The sequence below is a fragment of the Macrobrachium rosenbergii genome, chromosome 48 (genome assembly GCF_040412425.1).
Source record: "Macrobrachium rosenbergii isolate ZJJX-2024 chromosome 48, ASM4041242v1, whole genome shotgun sequence".
Lineage (NCBI taxonomy): Eukaryota > Metazoa > Arthropoda > Malacostraca > Decapoda > Palaemonidae > Macrobrachium > Macrobrachium rosenbergii.
Genome location: NC_089788.1, coordinates 25,933,195 through 25,952,455, shown reverse-complemented (window position 1 = coordinate 25,952,455; position 19,261 = coordinate 25,933,195). Strand labels below are relative to the sequence as shown.

The following is a 19,261-nucleotide window of genomic DNA, read 5'->3' as shown; positions in this document are numbered from 1 at the left end:
TATATTTTATAGTGTAGGCTAGGCATAATCTCTTGCGATTAATGCGTATGAAAACATTTTTGTAATAAAGGCATTTTTTTTATTTTAAGCCATTCATCATAAAACAAGAGCATTTTTATAAATGCATTTTTTTTTATTTCAAGCCATTCATCAAAAAGCGAGAGCAAGCTCCCCCAAAATATACAGTAACCCCCATTACTTGCGGGGATGTGTATACACACACCCCATGAATAGCAAAACCAGCGAATACTTAGAATCCTTCTAAAAACACTTAGAACTGCCTATTTTGATAGTTCAAACACACACACAACACATAAAATGCTTAGACAGATATTATCCTACTTATGATGGGGTTAGGTTCCAAAAATAAACATCGTTTGTCGGTTATGTTTTTTCCGACAAACGATGTTTATTTTTGGAACCTAACCCCATCATAAGTAGGATAATATCTGTCTAAGCATTTTCAGAGTGTTGTGTGCGTGTTTGAACTATCAAAATAGGCAGTTCTAAGTGTTTTTAGAAGGATTCTAAGTATTCGCTGGTTTTTGCTATTCGCGGGGGTGTGTGTGGTACACATCCCCTGCAAGTACGGGGGGGGTTACTGCATATTTTGGGGGAGCTTGCTCTCGCTTTTTGATGAATGGCTTGAAATAAAAAATTGCATTTATAAAAATGCTCTTGTTTTATGATGAATGGCTTAAAATAAAAAAAATGCCTTTATTACAAAAATGTTTTCATACGCATTAATTGCAAGAGATTATGCCCTTTTGCAACACTGGGGACTCATTCAGTCCCCAGTAGAGTTGCAATGGAATGAGTGGAGATGCAAGTGGAGTGGCTACAATGAGTTCTACATGGAATAAGGCATCTCCTGATTAATGGGTTTGTAGGAATTGTTAGTTCAACTTGTTTTCCCAAAATTTCAGAGATTCAGTAATGTGGACTGTACAAAATTTCAATGAAACACATGCTGAAAGAATTAAATAAAACATTTTCATCTGGATTATTTTTGTTTAGCTTGAATAAAAAACTTTTAACATATCAACAATATAGCTGTAAGATTTTTGTAGAATATTGCACCTAAAATTTTTTGAATAAAATCTATTAATAAAATCTACAAATTACACAGTTGTAAAAAAATACTGTAGAATATGTATGGAAAGATTTACAGCAGAGACAACTTGCTCTAGTTGCAATTTTTGCACCTTAAATAAACAGCCTCTTCAGGATGTTTCATGTCTTTGTAAAATTATCATACAATGTAGAAAAACATTCTGAACAGGAAAGCTACAATAAATTTGCAAATCCAAACACTAGATAAATACTTATAAGAAAAGTTAAAGCCCACTCAGTGTTGTGAATAACTTTCCAGCATGTCAGAAAAGCATGAGAGATCTCTGATGACAGGAATGTAGAAAAAATGTATGATTCCATAATGCATATCAGGACATTTCAGGTCAAAGTATGGAAGCATTTCCTAAACCTAAAATGAGATAAGTTGCAATTTCTAAATGAAAAGAAAATTTGCAATGTTACAAAAATAGTTTACATAAAATTAAATCCAGATTATCAAAATTCTTCCTATTTTCTACTAACAACTAACTTCTCCTAGTTTCAATGTACACACAAAAACTCCATTCATTCATATACTTTTAGAAGAAAAGCATATGTACCTCTGAGTGACAATATTAAAAAAAACGGATTATTAGAATATAAGATTTTTTGTTTCTGATTATCTATATATTACAGAGCCATATTGTCATTTTGATAACCAATTTACATATCAAATATTTTACACATCTTACAGTATATATACAATTTCTGAACCTCACAAATAATTAACATGACCTTGGAAACAATCAATATCACAAAGTGCAGAATGAATTTTTAAAGTTGCAGTCATAAATTCTGTCCTGAATTTTAATCTATATTCCAGTGTTCCTACACATTGCATTTCAGTATTTTCTTCACAAGACAGGCCTAAAAGATCTGTTACTTAAAGTGTGAATACTAGAACAAGACATTCAGAGAAGTTGGGCAGCTAGGTGGAAAGATGAACACAAAAGAAAAATATGGAAAGCAATGTAACTGAAGGCCACTGGGACACAAAAAGTGACACTTGAATATTGTGTCAGTTTGCTCTGTTCTTCACACACACAAGAAGTTATATGAATCAGCCACTGAGTATTGGTTTTGTACATAAACAAAAAAGTGGAATAAAAAAAGTACAATATGGCAAACTACTGCTTCCTGGAAACTTCACAATTGTTGTTTTATATTTATTAATTACACATTAATAACCTTATCTTTGTTCCACTGCACAAATATACTTATATGAAAGACTCTTATCAAGAGAAATAAAATGTGCAGTTTTAAAAAAGTAGATGAAAACATTGTATTTGAAGGTAGCTTAATACTGGTATTAGATATATTTTTGAGTCTGGGTTAAACTTATTTTAGCTAGGTGGGGATATTGTGACACTGGGCAAACTCAATTTACTTTCTTTCATGAGTTTAGTATACAGTAATACCTCGATCTTACAAGATTTGAGTTGTGTGAATTCACCGACATGCGAACTTTTCATTGGAACCCAACTAACTCGTACGAGATTTTTTCACAGGCACACGACATTTGCGAATCCTCGAGAAACCCCACAGAAGTGTTGTTTACATTTTTATGTAATTCTATTGTAAGTTTGCAAGCTTTTAATTTGTAAATTAAATAACATTAAATAAAAATAATTCTCTCTCTCTCTTACCGAGATGAGAGAATTTTTATGGTTACATGTACTGTATATGTTTGTTTTGTATGATAAATAAATGATTTGCCTAATAATAAGTACTGCACTAATTTTCAAATAATAATAATAACTGTAATTACAAAATTTATACATTCCTATAGTAAATTATGTGATATTTTAACCCTTAAACGCCGACTGGACGTATCGTACGTCGACTAAAATTGTCTGTCGGTGCGAGTGGGCGTGCGATACGTCGACTACAAAAAAAAATTTTTAAATATTTGCGGAAAAATAGTTATAGGCCTAGTTTGCAGATTTTAAATCACGCGCCTTGAGGTATGCTGGGAGTTCACGGATCACGCTGTTGTTTTGTTTACAAGCGTTACCCAGCCGCGCATGCGCGAATTTCCTTCTCCTCGCACTACAAAGCATCAGCGACGCATCTCAGAAATTCTTTCGTCACTGTCGTAATTTTTGCACCGTTTTATATTAGCCATTACATAAAGTTTTATAAATGAAAATGTGCACAATTTCATGTAGAATACAACAAAAAACAACCCATGGTTGTAGCTTTTATAAGTTTTGAAATATTTTCATATAAATCACGATAAGTGCCAAAATTTGAACCTTCCGCCAACTTTCACTCAACCAAAATGGTCGAAAAACACAATTGTAGGCTAAAACTCTTACATTCTAGTAATATTCAATCATTTACATTCATTTTGCAACAAATTGGAAGTCTCTAGCACAATATTTCGATTTATGGTGAATTTTTTAAAAAACTTTTTCCTTACGTCCGCGCAGTAACTCAGCCGAAAATTTCAGAAATTCTTTTGTCACCGTTTTATATTAGCCGTTACATAAAGTTTTATGTATGAAAATGTGTGCAATTTCATGTAAAATACAACAAAAAACAAGCCATGGTTGTAGCTTTTATCAGTTTTGAAATATTTTCATATAAATCACGATAAGTGCCAAAATTTCAACCTTCGGTCAACTTTGACTCGACCAAAATGGTAGAAAAATTGTAAGCTAAAACTCTTACATTCTAGTAATATTCAATCATTTACCTTCATTTTGCAACAAATTGGAAGTCTCTAACACAATATTTCGATTTATGGTGAATTTTTGAAAAAAACTTTTTCCTTACGTTCGCTCGTGCTAACTCGGCTGAAAATCTCAAATTCTTTCGTCACTTTGTCGTAATGTTTGCACCGTTTTATATTAGGCGTTACATAAAGTGTTATACATGAAAATGTGTGCAATTTCATGTAGAATACAAAAAAAAATAACTCATGGTTGTAGCTTTTATCAGTTCTGAAATATTTTCATATAAATCACGATAAGTGCCAAAATTTAAACCTACAGTCAACTTTGACACGAACGAAATGGTCGAAAAATGCAATTGTAAGCTAAAACTTTTACATTCTAGTAACATTCAATCATTTACCTTCATTTTGCAACAAACGGGAAGTCTCTAGCACAATATTTCGATTTATGGTGAATTTTTGAAAAAAATTTTTCCTTCCCTGCGCGCGCGCTAACTCTGCTGAAAATCCCAGAATTTCTTTAGTCACCTTGTCGTAATTTTCACACCGTTTTATATTAGGCCTTACATAAAGTGTTATACATGAAAATGTGTGCAATATCATGTAGAATACAACAAAAAATAACTCATGGTTGTAGCTTTTATCAGTTTTGAAATATTTTCTTATAAATCACGATATAGAAAAAATTAAACCGGTCAACTTTCAACTTTAACTCAACCGAAATGGTCGAAAACTGCAATTTTAAGCTAAAACACTTACAGTCTAGTAATATTCAATCAATTACCTTCATTTTGCAACAAACGGGAAGTCTACCACAATATTTCGATTTATGGTGAATTTTAGAAAAAACTAGGTTTACGTCTGCGCGTTACGAATTCAAGCATCATTTTGTGATAATATTTTCTCCGTGTTGCTTTGATCGTTTTACAACATGTTATATACCAAAATCATTGCAATTTAGTGTACAATACAGTGAAAAAAAAAAATAACTCGTTAGCTTTAACCGTTTTGCTCACAGTGCGATTTGTATACAATTATATATGAAATTTTTTTTTCGCGCTGTCATATATTTCAATGTTTATATATGATAATATTTTTTTCATTTCTGATGGTTGCATACTAAACTTCAGGCAATGGCAAAAAAAAAAAGGAGCCAAAAATGAACTCTTAATCTTAAAAACTAAGCGTCCTGTGATTTTTTATAAAAAAAACTTTTTTTCCGCTTCGACACTAACTCCCGAACGCCGCCGGCATACAACAGACACTTTTGTAAATAAGAGGCTCGGCGTTTAAGGGTTAAACAAACAAACATAATTTCCTAATCTTTTGTGAAACCTTTGAATAGGGGGACGAGGGCAAAACTGTCAAATATGTCAATCGTTGCCCACAACATCTCAAAGGATTTCTGGTACTATCTCTTTTTTTCCCCCCCCTTTTTCCTTCATAAATCATGAATTTCCATTTTTTGATATCTAACTTAAAAATAGCTTTCTATCTTTTTCTCTGTCTCCGTAATAATTCATAAATAATTCAACTTGATATTTTAAGTAAGAACAACTCTCTCTCTTTCTCTCTCGTTCATAGTTTGCGCTCACACATTTTGACAACTTATTATTTCTCTGTACGTCTTTACCTGTACAGTAGATAGTTTAAATTGACGTAATTTTACTAGTACTGTACCTTTCTATGGGCTGTAAATGCACTAGTGTGGAATACGTTCTAAAACAGATTTAATAACTAAGAGTTGTATTAGTACAAATAAAAAACACTTTGTTCATGAAAAAGCATTTCAAAATAGAGAAAGAAACGTAGAATAAAGTTCTTAAACACGAAATTGAGAAGACTTCTAAAAATAGATCATTCAGAAGGGGGGAGAGAGAAATTCTCTTCCTACTCTCTAGTTTTATGCCAACCATTTACTTTTTCTTTTTTTTAAGGGTAACGTATTAAGCTAACTTTTAAATGAAATTACAGTAACTTTAATGTCATTTAAAAGTTAGCTCAATACTTTGGGAGCATGATTAGGGTCATACTTTGGGAGCATGATTAGGGTCATATTTATGTTTAAACTCTAGAAATAAGCATTTTTTGATAGCGTAGTCGCTGTTTTGTCCTCAAGGAGTTACCTTCCATGGTTTACCAGAGGTCCATGGTGACTAAACTAATATCAAAATTCTCGGACTAAACTAATATCAAAATTCTCGGCTAGTTGGTCTTTTGCCCAGGTATTGTGTCGTAATGATTAACATTGTAACACGTGGTGATGGAGTAAATAATGGACTCAAAGATAAGAGGGCACTTTCCCTTATCTTGGCCGAAGCTGAACCCAGTTTTTCTAATGTCAAAAGAACCTGCAAGAAAGAGAAGTGACTATTGCGCATCCGCCCTCATGTTTACAACCAGACCATTAAAAGACCAAGGAGCCATTATCTCTGTTTAGTGTATAGCAAACGGTTCACATCGTTACCAGCCCTCCAAAAAAAGTCTACTTTTTGCTCCGTTTTCCATATCGGGTATCATGGAAACATCAAAAATAGCAAGATAAGTGCTCAATATTAACTTCCAATTAAAAGTTTTAATTTTAAACTATTGGAATTTATAATTTGTGTGTTAAAGCCGGAACCCAGCTCGATTGCTAGCCTACCTAGTTTCGTAAAACAAAAATTGTTTTAAATTCTAACTAAATGTTTTAACTAAAAGAAATGTTCCACAACTTATTATTAATATGGAAAATCCTTTCAGATTATATGATGTCTACAATAATCTAGGCAGTTAGCGAGAATAATTCAGACTAGGTTAATAGTGGATGTCTGTAGCGTATGTCCTTGGATTACATATCTTAAGTGGCCTAGCTTAGACCTAGGACCCTAGGATCAGATAACAATATCTGGGTAAAGTAAATCGATAGACTAACATTAAGGCTACATATTAGTATAAATTTTTTCCCTTTTATAGCATGAGCTAAATAATCCAGGACTAGCCTAGGCATTACCTTATATCAACTTAAGTGATAACTCTTCATGAAACATCCCATTTTTGGACTAAATTGTTAGCCTAGACCATGTAACCTAGGACCAGATGAAATAGTAATTAGGACTAAATGAAATCGTAATCTGTGCTGGATAAGATGGTAACCTAGCCTTAAGGCTACAAACTAAGATAGGCTAATTGTGTTTTATGTAACCCATACACTTAAGTGTGAATTAAATAATAATCTGGATTAGGCAATACCCTATTCTAGGTTAAGAAAGAACAAATAAGCCTAGGATTATACATAAACAGTATCCTAGCCTAAATCAAACAACCTAGTTTTTTTTATGACTCGGTAGCATATTTGTAAGGGTACATGCTAGTAGAGGGGGTTATGTAGTCTATATCCTTAAAGGTGAGATAAACCGAGAATAGGCAGTAGCCTAACCATATTAAGTACAAACCCCCTTTTAAGGAATATCCTACTATTAGCCTAAAACAGCGATGGCCAAATATCAGATGAAAGGGTAGTTTTGGCCACATAAAACAGAAAAACAGATTATATGAGAATTATTTTCTGTATAGTTTATATCTTTTAAGTTGTAAATAAGCCTAGAATAAGTTAAGCAAGAACCTTCTAAGAAATCCTCCATTCTTAGCTTAATGTAGGTTATACTAGAATCATTACCCTAAGCTACTTTATATAAAACAGTAGTTTGGGTTAGTTAAACAAATTAGTTCATAGCAGTTAGTCTGAATGGCATGACAATTGGAATTAAAAATTTCACTTTGCCATTGCAAAAGGACTAACAGTTTATAATTAATACAGCCATATACAGGTAAGAAAACTGACCTAAACCTTAGAGGGTTTAACATAGATGTTTAATTAAATGTATTACAACTGCACACTTGTAATCAAGTTAACCTGTAATATGGAAACTATATGAGGAACTACAGATGTGTCCCTCACTTAAAAACAATTAACACTAACTAGCTTCTAATAACTATTTGCTTTATATCACTACAGGGCCGCCATTAGGCAGGATCCTGAGTTCAAGTGTTCCGTAGCATTGCTCAGTTCACTTTTTGCCAGTGGGTACGGCCCATACCACCTGCCATGAGCGTAGTCCTTGTAAAAAACAAGGAAAATTTGCTTGGTCACCAGATGTGGGCGAGATTTGTAGTATGTTCCTGGCAGCAAGTTTTAAGAACAAAACAGCTCCTTTTAAGCTGTCTCAATGGGTCCTAGGGTGAGGAAGGGAGAGATTATATCTTTCTGACAGAACTCTGGCAGCAGGTGTTTAACCCTCCCCCAGAACAACATCAATGTTTGGGCCAAAACCCAGTCACATCAGTCCCCAATACCTCCCAGGTTAACCCTGCGGAAGAAGTAGAGGAATCTTTACATGGAGTTGACATTCCTATTATAAAATATGAAGTGGACATTGCCACTGAAATGGCCCTGCTGAACCCAGAAGGCTCAGGGACACAAATTTAAGCTAGCCATGGGAGAACCTTCCAGAAGGAATTCTATTCCCCATGCAGCTATCATTGCTGAATAGGATCTTTCCCCCAAAAGGGATACTGGGATCTACCTAACTCAGACTGAAAGTCTACATTTTTGGAAGGGTATAGTAACTTGCCCAGGACTTCTGCCCCTTGATTAACAGGCAGTTACAGTTTAGTTCCTGAAGCTCAGTTAGATTGCACAAGCTCCCCCAAAAGGGATACACAGTTTACAGCAAGCTCCCCCAAAAAGGGATACACAGTTTATGGCAAGCTCCCCCAAAGGGATACACAGTTTATGGCAAGTTCCCACTAAAGGGGATACACAGTTTGCGGCAACTTCCCCCAAAAGGGATACACAGTTTGCACCATTTGGTCAGTTCCGTAAGGAAATTGAGTACCATCAAAGATGCCCTTGCCACAGAATGGCAATATATAAGGGGCATGAAGCATGATTCTGAAAAGCAAAGTAAGTTAGTCATGTACGCACCAAAGTGTAAAAGTACTACACCAAAGTGTAAAAGTACTACATCCTGTAACCGAAGAGTGCAGATACAGATGTCGCCCAAACAAGGTCTGATGTTAGAATTCCGACTAGAAACAACAAATGGGTCAGTTTGGAATACAGAACTTCAGATCAAAACATAACAGGGGCTCCAATAATCACCCCTGATGATACAAATAATCCTTGAAAAAGATGCCTCAATGTGCACTTTCTCTCCCAATGGCAAGTAGGTAATTGATGAGAGAAAAACTATGATCGAAGTTTTAAATGTAGATTTTACAAACGGCAGCATTCCTTAATACAAAAAGGAACCTGGTACCATCTTCACCAGACTTGAGAAGCCACTAACAGAAATGATTTTCTTACCTGTGCCTAAAGCATTAAAAGCTATAGAAATCGCCCTTTACAAGGTCAATGAAAAATGGTTCTCTACTTCCATTTCGAATAAGACCCCAGTTGCTCACCAAGTAGCCCCAGCCTACTGTCCCTTCACTTTCAAAAATATTAATCATGTGAAGACAGCTTTTCAGAACTGGTAGTAACTAAAAACAAGAGAAAATGGCAGAATTAAAACCATCTGCCACAGTCATCCTAGTTCTGGGAAATTCCACCAAGGAATGGGCAATGCTGCAACTCCCTTTTGAAATGAAAAAGCTCCTTTTAGATACAGCTACTCAGCAGTTTGGGACCCCTATGAGAGGACTCTCAGAGGGGACAGCCTCGTCAGAATTTCATGCTAGGCTTCGACTCCTTAGCATTACAACCTCTACCACTTGCTGGAAGCTGCCACCTAAAGGCTTCCAGAAGATCCCTGGATAATTTTTGCTGTTGAGGCCAAAAGTCTTATGAGAACCCGATGGGAAGCACTCTTTGACTTCCTAGAATGGCACATAAAAGTGCGAATGGAAGCATTGGAGAGCTCCATCAAATCACTCTCCAATGTCACTGCATTATTACATTCTAAACCCTTCTGTAAGGACCTGTTTGAGGAGTCTGTTGTGGCTCAACTCAACGAGCATGCCCACCAACAGAATTGTACAGTGTACGCTCTTCTGGGGAAAGGGGAATTCAGGAAACAAAACTCAAAATTTTCCTTTACCCAACCCTAAAAAAGGCTCACTTTGATCAAAAATCATGTAAGCCTTCAGTCACCCCAAAAATTTTTCCTCAAAAAACAGGTAGGTAGTCAGAAGGGACAATTCCCTACAAAGGAAAAACAACACCTGTAATGTCTATCAAAGGCAAAGGCAGAGGAGGAGGCAGATACCAAGAGGAATTATATTGGTTGGGGGTCAGCTTCGATGACATCACAGACAATGGAAGTTTTCCCTGTGGGGGACAGCATTATTTATATGTACAGAAAGGCCCTGTTAGTGGGGCCCATAGAGAAACATGCGTATATTCGCCACCAAGTACATCTCTTCAGTGTCCTCAAAAAGGATTCCTCCAAAAGAAGAGTGATCCTCAACCAATCAACACTGAACAAGCACATTGTTTGCTGAAAGTTTTGGATAATTACCATTACCTAAGTATATGAATCATTCCAAAAAGGGACAGACAGTTTCTATAGATCTGAAAGATGCACACTGGCACATCCCTATAGCCGTTCCCTTCTGCTCTTTCCTAAGGTTCCGGATAGGAAAAGATATATACAGATTCAAAGTCATGCCCTTTGGGCTAAACATTGCCTAAAGAATATTTTACAAAATTAGCAATGGTATTCATTCAAGAACTCAAACAAAAAGATCTGGGGGGCCCACAAGAAAAGAGTGCTTAAAAAACCTAAGAGCAATGGTCAACAGACTACAGTAGTCAAAAGGTTTTATTATAAATTTGAAAACATCGTGCCTCATGCCCAGCAGACACTTTCAGTGGCTGGGACTGTTGGGATACTCTTCACGGCCTGTTCTCTCTCCCCATCATACTCAAAACAGAATAAAGCAAGTCCTCAAAAGGTTCCTTGCACAGCCCAGAGTTTCCAGATGGCAATCAGAACGTATGATGGGCCTGCTGCAGTTCTCATCAATAATAGATCCAATACATAGAATGCAACTAAAAATGTGAACAAATTCTGGCTATCACATGCAAGAAAAAAAGATGCGAGACCAACCTCATCAAAGGATTAAAAGAGTTGGGGAGATACTTCGGCCTTGGATTTGGAAGGAATCTCTGGTGAAAAGGTCACCCTGACTCCTCCATCTGTATGAGTGACAAACACACAGATGCCTTGTTGACAGGTTGGAAGGACATGGGAGGATTGCCAGGCGGCAGAGAGGTGATCAACAACTTAAGATTTTTTATATCAATTTCCTGGAGTTCATGGCTGTCTTTTTGCTCTCAAAAAACTCAAAACCTCCAGAAGAGAGAGAACATTACCACAATATCCTACATCAGGAGGTCTGGATCACGTTCACCTCCTCTCAATATGCTAATGTTAGCCATCCTTCGGATGGCGCAAGCAAGGAAGTGGCACATGTCTGCAGTACACCTCACAGGGGGTCTCATTGTACAGTAATAGCAGACTCTCTATCAAGGAAAACGACAGCCTCAACAGAGTGGATGTTGGACAACCACTCTTTTCAAACAATAGCCAGCATGCGTCCACAACCATTAGTGGACCTGTTCGCCACATATTAGTCACGAACTCCTAATATGTGTCTCTAAACCTGGACAGGCAAGCAACAGCAAGGGCAAGAGATGACTTCCTTCAGACTGGAACAAGGGGAGGACAATATCTTTTTCCTCCATTGTCCCAGATTTCAAAGGTTTTGTGCAAACTTCTAACTTTCATAGGAACAGTGTACTTAATAGCCCCAAATTGGTCAAACAGGCATTGGTTCCTATTACAGTACCTCAACAACGGACAAAAAGTTCAATTCCACTAGCGTCCGCTGTTCTATCCCAGACAGTAGGAGGGAAAGTCTCTTACGGACAGTAGGAGGGAAAGTCTCTTATGCAGCCTCCTTTCTGAGCCAAGACCTTCATGTATAGAATTTTTTAAAATATCTATCGTGATAATTATTCACCCAACATTGCTAGGTACCTAGTGCAAAAATTACGGACATCTATCTGGCATTACCAGTCCGCATGGAAGATATGGTTAGATTATATCCATACTGAGAGCCAGTTGAGATTTCTATAGAAACACTTTATTTTTCTTATATACCCTTTCGAAGACAAATGCCTTGTGGTTACAACAGTCACTGCATACAAGGCTGTATTAATGGAACCCTTGCTTTATGGATTCGGGACTAACTTCAGTATAGAAGTTGTCACTTCCCTTCTGCAGTCTTTTGCTCTACAAAGGCCCACTCCCGAAAGGTTTCCAATTACTTGGTCCCTGAACAAGGTGCTTAGACTTCTATCAACCCCCTCAGTTCAGTGGACCCAATACAACCACAACGCACAGGCTACAAAAGGTGATCTTCTTGATTGTATTAGCATCAGGAGCTCGTATTAGTGAACTGGGCTCTCTTAGATGGGGACGATGCATCACGCAAATAGCTGACCATCAGTTATTATTGTCCCCTGGCCCATCATTCCTGGTCAAGAATATGGATCCTTTAAAAAGGAAATTCATTCTTATAAGAAAACTCAATTTAGCAGACAAGACATTATTCCTGGTTCAAGCACTTAAGGTTTACCTAGAAGTCATGGCAAACACCCCAGAAGGTCCTATTTTCCTACAACCTAGCACAAACTAACCACTCTCCCTACAAAGGCTGAGAATGATTGTAGCGTTTCTCATTAAAAAGGCAAGTCCACACTCTTTCCATAGGTACATGATGTTAGGAAAGTAACTACGTCTTTGACCTTCTTCAGAAATGCCTCTTTCGAAGAAGTCTCCAAATGTACAGGGTGGTCATCAGTTAAATTATTGCCACATGCTCGAACAAATTCGACTACACTGGGTATCAGTAGGTGGCATGGTTAGTTTTAACCCCTAGGTGCTGCAGCAGAAAACCAGGGATCTTATTGATGGCGAGTATGCTAACTATCGCTGGGAGAGGGGCAACAGTACTACAACCAAACCCAGCATGCTTAGGGTAAACCACTAGAACTACATCCTAAAACGTAAGTTCGTGTATAGTTACTTGTTCCTTGGTATCAAAACCTGAAGAGTATTTGGAATAAAGAATGGGACTTGGAATCTGTGGCTTGACCTTGGACCGGAAATATTTCCTTTCAGGTGTTGGGATTAAAAAGTCGGAGCTTAAGCCTTATTCTTCACCTGTCAATTTCTTTGTAAAGCTTCTTGAGGACAAAACAGCGACTATGCTATCAAAAAACAGGTTTTGACGTAGGAAAAACCTATTTTTTGGTGGTCGCTGTTGAGTCCTCAAAACCCTCCCACTTCCCTGACAAAAAGGAATGGGATTTGGGCTAGGGGTCAACCTGCATTGACTAACAGAGAGTAATGGCTCCTTGGTCTTTTAACAGACCGGTTGTAAACAAGAGGGCGGATGCGCATGTGCAATAGTCACTTCTTTTTCTAGCAGGTTCTTTTGACGTTGGAAAAACTGGGTTTAGCTTCGCTGAAGATAAGGGAAAGTGCCCTCTTATCTTTGAGTCCATTATATACTCTATCACATGTTATAATGTTAATCATTACGACACAATACCTGGCCAAAAGACCAACTAGAAGAGAATTCTTTGATATTAGTTTGGTCTCCATGGAGCTCTGGTAGACCATGGAAGGTAACTCTTTGAGGACTCAACAGCCACTACCAAAAATAGGTTTTTCCTACGTCAAAACCTGTTTATTAGCATTTTTAGAGACCATACCAAACTTACGCGAAAATTCGCATTGCACAAGGGGTTCTGGAACCTAACCTCGCGTAAGTTCGTGGTATGACTGTATTCTATTTTGATCAAAGTTTTGCAGCTAGTCCAAAACCTACTGAGACTTGAGATGTATTAGGTGCATCTCATGATTTTATCTTTACCGTCTTGATAAACTATGCAAAACTTCACTACCATACTGGCATTCAAGTGATTTGAACATTTTTAGGCATGTACTCATTACATGATCCTAGTACAAATAAAATGCTTCCAAGTTTTATCTAACCAAAATTTTACACCGCTTTCACATGCAGGCACCACACAAAAAAGTTACCACACACAATTTAATAGGATTAGAAAGTTGGCAGGACCTTTCCTAAGTTATTCATAGCTCTGCATTAATAAAAAAAAATATATTTCTCATGAATATCCTAATTTCAAGAAAAAGTGAATATAAGTCTCTGACATATCCTGAAGTTTTTCCAATCCCAAAATATTTTCAATTTATCTAATCACCAGTTTGTGCGATTAATTTATCAGATACAATTTTTATTAAAAAAAAAAAAGTTTCAGCACTGTAGGGGTTAGAATTTTTACAATATGGTCTTGTTAAATTATTAAATGATTTAGTACTCGTGAAAACATGAAAACAGGCAGCTAGTGGAACCAGCAAGTAATGGAAGTTTAAGGCAACATTATAAGTACTTCTGATGGTTGGCTTCTAAACTAGTAAAATAAGCAGTGGTTCAACAGTTGAGAGCTAATGGAGGTGCAACTGCTATTATTTCATCTGCAAGAAATACTGTATCCAGGTCTTGGTAAAGATCCGGTCCGAGAATACTGCTCATTATAAGCAATAATCGGTAATACTTTGCAATTATACACAATTAATCGGACAGATTTACAAGACTTTGATAAAATGTTTACAAATTTACATAATGCAATGGAATTACTGATTTTAAATTATGCACTTATGTACCATATATAAATTATTAAAAACAATTTCATGGAAAAGTTGCTCTCCTTGATAGCAACAAGATAAATCTCATGATCAAATGGTCATCCATGTTTCATGATAACCATGAAAATACTGCAAAAAACAGAACATCAATACATCAGTCTTACAAAATGACATAAATCTGCAATATAAAAGAAATTTTTGGTAACATAACAGTCACAATGGTTTCAAGTTAATCTCACCCCATACACAGTATATATGTTCCTGTTTATCAGATGTGCCTATGACTATGGATTGATATGTCTATACAAGACAACTGACTTCAACACTGATAAAACAATCATAGCTGTACCCAACTGGACTACAATACTCCACTGCTCCCTTAAACAGTTACCTGGTAAAAATGAAAATGTGGTAAAAATAAACTAGTAATCATAAGCTACCAAGCACATTACCAATATTAAAATAAAATTTTTAAGGGAGAGCAATCTTTTGTGTTTGCTACAAACACAGTGCATAAAATCCATGTTGTTAATAGACTTTCATCTCCTGAAAACAACTGCAAGAGTTAATTTGAAATCCTTAAGAATATGATACAGATGCCTGCAGGGTTATTGCAAAGGGAAATTGTATTAGCACTATGTATTATGTATACACTTCTTGCTGAATGGATGGTTAATAAGATCTTATGGATTCTATGTGGATGGTTAAGATGATCTCTATGGGTTCTAATGGATGGTTAATAAGAGCTTTACAAGTCAATTTACAAGTTATAAAATAAAATTAAAATAAGTGTCTATAAAAGTACAGAAACTGAACTAGGGCTTGCCTACAATATAAAAAAAATTTTCTGTACATAATACCTGTATTCCAAATTTTCATAATGCAAAACAATAAATACAAAATCAACTGTTCTTTCCAGATCACTGTATAGAATATTTTACATGGCTATAAATTTAACACTAATATCTTTTATACATATAAAAAGTTTTCATAGAATTATGAATACAGCTAAGCAATTTGCAATAAAAGCTAATATTTATACTCCTCTAATGATCTCCAGACTTCTCCATCCCTAAGGGTCGGGCTTTCCGACCAAGCTTCAAAAAAGCCATACCATGTGTTCTTAAATGACTATATAACTCCACAGGATTTGTAAATTTCTCTTTGCAAACTACACATCGATCATCAAATATGACCTCCCCCAATTCTTCACCAGCCTTAGCAATCATCAATTCCTTCCCAATTCTTTTTTTTGTTGACACTTTCAATGTTTTCCTTTTCAATTCCTTTGCTTTACGTTTTGTACTATCTTTCACAAGTTTTTTAGCAGCCCCCTTCAAGACACACTTCTTTACCGAAACATCTAATAACCGCTTCTTGTTTGCTTCCTTTACCACTTCTTTGACTACTCTTTTCTTTGAATTGTCTTTTTCCACTTTAACTTTGGTCACTTCCCTTTCCCCTTTGAAGTCTTCCTTCTTTTCTTTTTTCTGGGTAATAATTCTGGCTGCTTTTCTTTTTGCTATGGTGTCTTTCACCTCTGTATCATTTACCAATGTGTTCATCTTTTCTTCTTTAATGTCATTATCCCCATCCTCATTTCCAATTTCTTCCTTTACAACAGGAACTTCTTTTTCCTCTTTCTCTTCCTTAATTTTGACTTCTTCCTTAACTTTAAGAGTTTCCTCCACAGGAGAAATTTTCCTCTTCTTAGATTCAATTCCAATCATGTTGGAATCAGCTGATTTAATACCACATTTCCCTTCTTTCTTCCGCTTACTTTCTAGTTTAGGTTTCACTGTCCCTGCATTCACTTCTTCCTGACCTAATGTACTATTCACTTTATCTGAGCCACTTTCCAAATTTTCCTTTTTGATAGTCTTATTAGTTGCTGATGAAACTTTATTACCAATATCACTAGAAACTTGGACAGGTATTACATCTTTTATTACATCTTTACTTTGAGCCTTGCTAGCAGTAACAGCTGGTATGTCTTCATCCTGAATATTGGCAACACTTTCATTTTCATCCACACTTGTTACAGGAAGTTTAACCTTGTGTGCAAAAAACATGTGACGGGCAAGAGAAGGCTCTACAACAAAGGAAGCACCACACTCAGTACATACATATCCATCAGGTTCAATCTCTCTCAGGGCTTCACTGTGCTTTAATATATGATTGTCATGTTTTTCTTTGCTATTAGTACCAAAACCACAGGTGCTACATTTATATACTTTGAGTTTCTTTTTGTTCTTATGCTTTTTTATCTGTCTCCTTTCATCAAAAGGAATTTTTCTTTTCTTACATCTTGATTGATCATCTAGAACAGAATCTGGCAATCTTTTTATCAAAACTTTAGTCTTATCTTTTAATTTTACATCTTCTTTCTTTTTTATTTTATTTCCAGGACTAGAAAGAATACCACCAGATAATTTGACAGGGGAAGCTTGGAATGATTTAACTTGCTGGGATTTACCTTGCTGATGCGCAGAAATTTCTGATGCGACAGCAGATTTACTCGGAGATGCCTTAGACTTCTCTTTCTGGGGTTTGGTTAACCCTGAATCTCCCTCTATCTTACTCGGTGAAATAGAACCTGGAATTTCCTTACTTCCAAGAGGCTTTGTTGGGATAAACTGTGAAGTTGGCATGGTACCCTGACCACGTGTCCTAATCATGACTTTTTCATCCACTTGTTCCCGGTCAAGCCCATGCACAGTGCGAAAATGATTCATCAAGGTCTCTTTCTTCACATGGTCATATGCACGACAGATCCAGCAAATATAGCGCCGCTTTGCATACAGGCAAATTTTATGAACAATGTCTGTGTGACGTTGCAACTGATACGTGAAATTATAATGCATGTCACAATCTGCACAGAGCAGATTTCCAAAACCATGCTCTTCTTTCATGTGTGTCAAAGCAGATGTTGTGTCAATCATTGCAAAGTTACACATTGGACATAAGCTGGGATATGCCAAAGCAGCAGCATGTTCTTCCAAGTGATGTAAAAGAGCCATACTAGATGGGAGAGTTCGTCCATCACAAAGACTGCACACAAGAAGCCCCTCCTCAAGGTGAGACACCATGTGACGACCAAACATCTCTGGAGTTAGGGCTTTCGTGCAAACCTGACACTGACGGCAACCTGTTGCCGATGGAGTGGGAGTGGCTGTGCCAAGGGTGCAGCGACCCAGATGGACACTTAAACCTCTTTCTCCATGGAAGCGTCTTCCACATCTGTTGCACTCAAATTCTGAAGAATCAAACTGTACATAAAATGGGTCATGTTCTTCATTTAGGTGTGTTAATGCTGTTGGAACATCAGGCAAAGAGGTACAACAGAATGCACAAACAGCAGGGTACAAAAACTGCTCATGAACATGAAGCTCAAAATGTTGTTCCAAATCTGCATTATCACTAAATCGTGTACCATTACAATAAATACAGATGATTAAGTTTTCTTGGATGTGACCACGACAATGACGAGCAAAATCTTCGCCCGTACCTGTAAAACCACAAACCTGACACTGGCGTTCACTGGTCTCGCCCTCACAAGTTCTTTTATGTCGTCTAAAATCCTTGCCATCAGTATACAAATATCCACATCTGTAACATACATTTGGTCTTAATTTATCCAACTGGTCAAAATCTTTCTTTATGGGGCTGTCTTTCTGTGACAACTCTTTCACATCAACTTCTTTGCCAGAAACTTTTCCAGAACCTTTCACTTTTCCTAGTTTTTCTGCTTTACCAAACTTAATACTGTCAAGTGACGGTACATCAGGGAATAGCGTCTTATCAATCACACTACTGACAGTTGGTACATCTCTAATACGTGCTTCATGTAATTCTTCTGCACTTAAGGCTACTGGTAATGTAACAAAGGCATTTCGCGGTTCCTGACCATTAAAATACTGATGTTGGTACCCTAACACTTCATGATGTAGTGTACAAGTTTTGGTGCGATAGTGATTATCTCGGCGATGTTCTCGATCATGGTGAGCTCTCAACTCGTCTTTTGAGCGGAATGCATTGGTGCAAAATTTTGACTTATATACATAGTGAACTCTAGTTATAATGGACGGGTGACAATCAGACAAGTGGGCTTGAATCTTGACATTAGCATCACTTTCCTCTTGTGCATGTAGCTGTACAGACTGGGAGCAGAGCGGACAGGTCAAAAGACATCGGAATGTTGCCAAGACTTGTTGCCCAGGAGACTGGCAATTGTGGAACACAAGGCTTTCAAATGTATTTCGACAAACCACACATTCATATGATTTTCCACAATGCTCTAATATCCAGTGAGTTAGAAAATCATCCTGTGATTTGAAGAAGCACACTTGACAGACTGTACACACAATACCTGAGCGACGAAATTGATGACCGCAAGTATTCAAATGATGAACAAAATCTCTTGGCCCATCACATCTGCTACCACATTCAGGACATACTGAAACATTTGATGTGTTGGCTGGTGGATGGGTGAGAATATGAGCCTTAGCAGCACACACACTGGGAAGAACCAACTGACACTTTCTGCATTCTACACGCTGATCTGAATAAGGCTGATCTGTGCGCATGTGAGCCATCAGCTCCCGGACACTGTGAAACATTCTCTCACACAAGTAGCATCTAACAGTTCGCCTTCTAGGCGACAACCTGTGGAAAGAAAAAAAACCGTACACAGTTGCCAAAGTATTGCTCAGTATCAGTGCAATGTCATCCTCATGAAGGGACTTTA

At 36.8% G+C, this 19,261-nt stretch overlaps 1 protein-coding gene across 6 annotated transcripts in view; it reads right to left on the bottom strand.

Annotated features, from left to right (window-relative positions):
• Positions 1–13,055: 13,055 nt before the first annotated feature.
• Positions 13,056–19,261, bottom strand: part of LOC136831302 (uncharacterized) — a 92,646-nt gene continuing 86,440 nt past the window's right edge. For all 6 annotated transcript variants that reach the window (XM_067091441.1, XM_067091438.1, XM_067091440.1 and 3 more), the window contains one exon: positions 13,056–19,179. In XM_067091441.1, the coding sequence (XP_066947542.1) occupies positions 15,561–19,179 (3,619 nt within the window). In that variant the 3' untranslated portion in view covers positions 13,056–15,560. The remainder of the gene's footprint in view (positions 19,180–19,261) is intronic.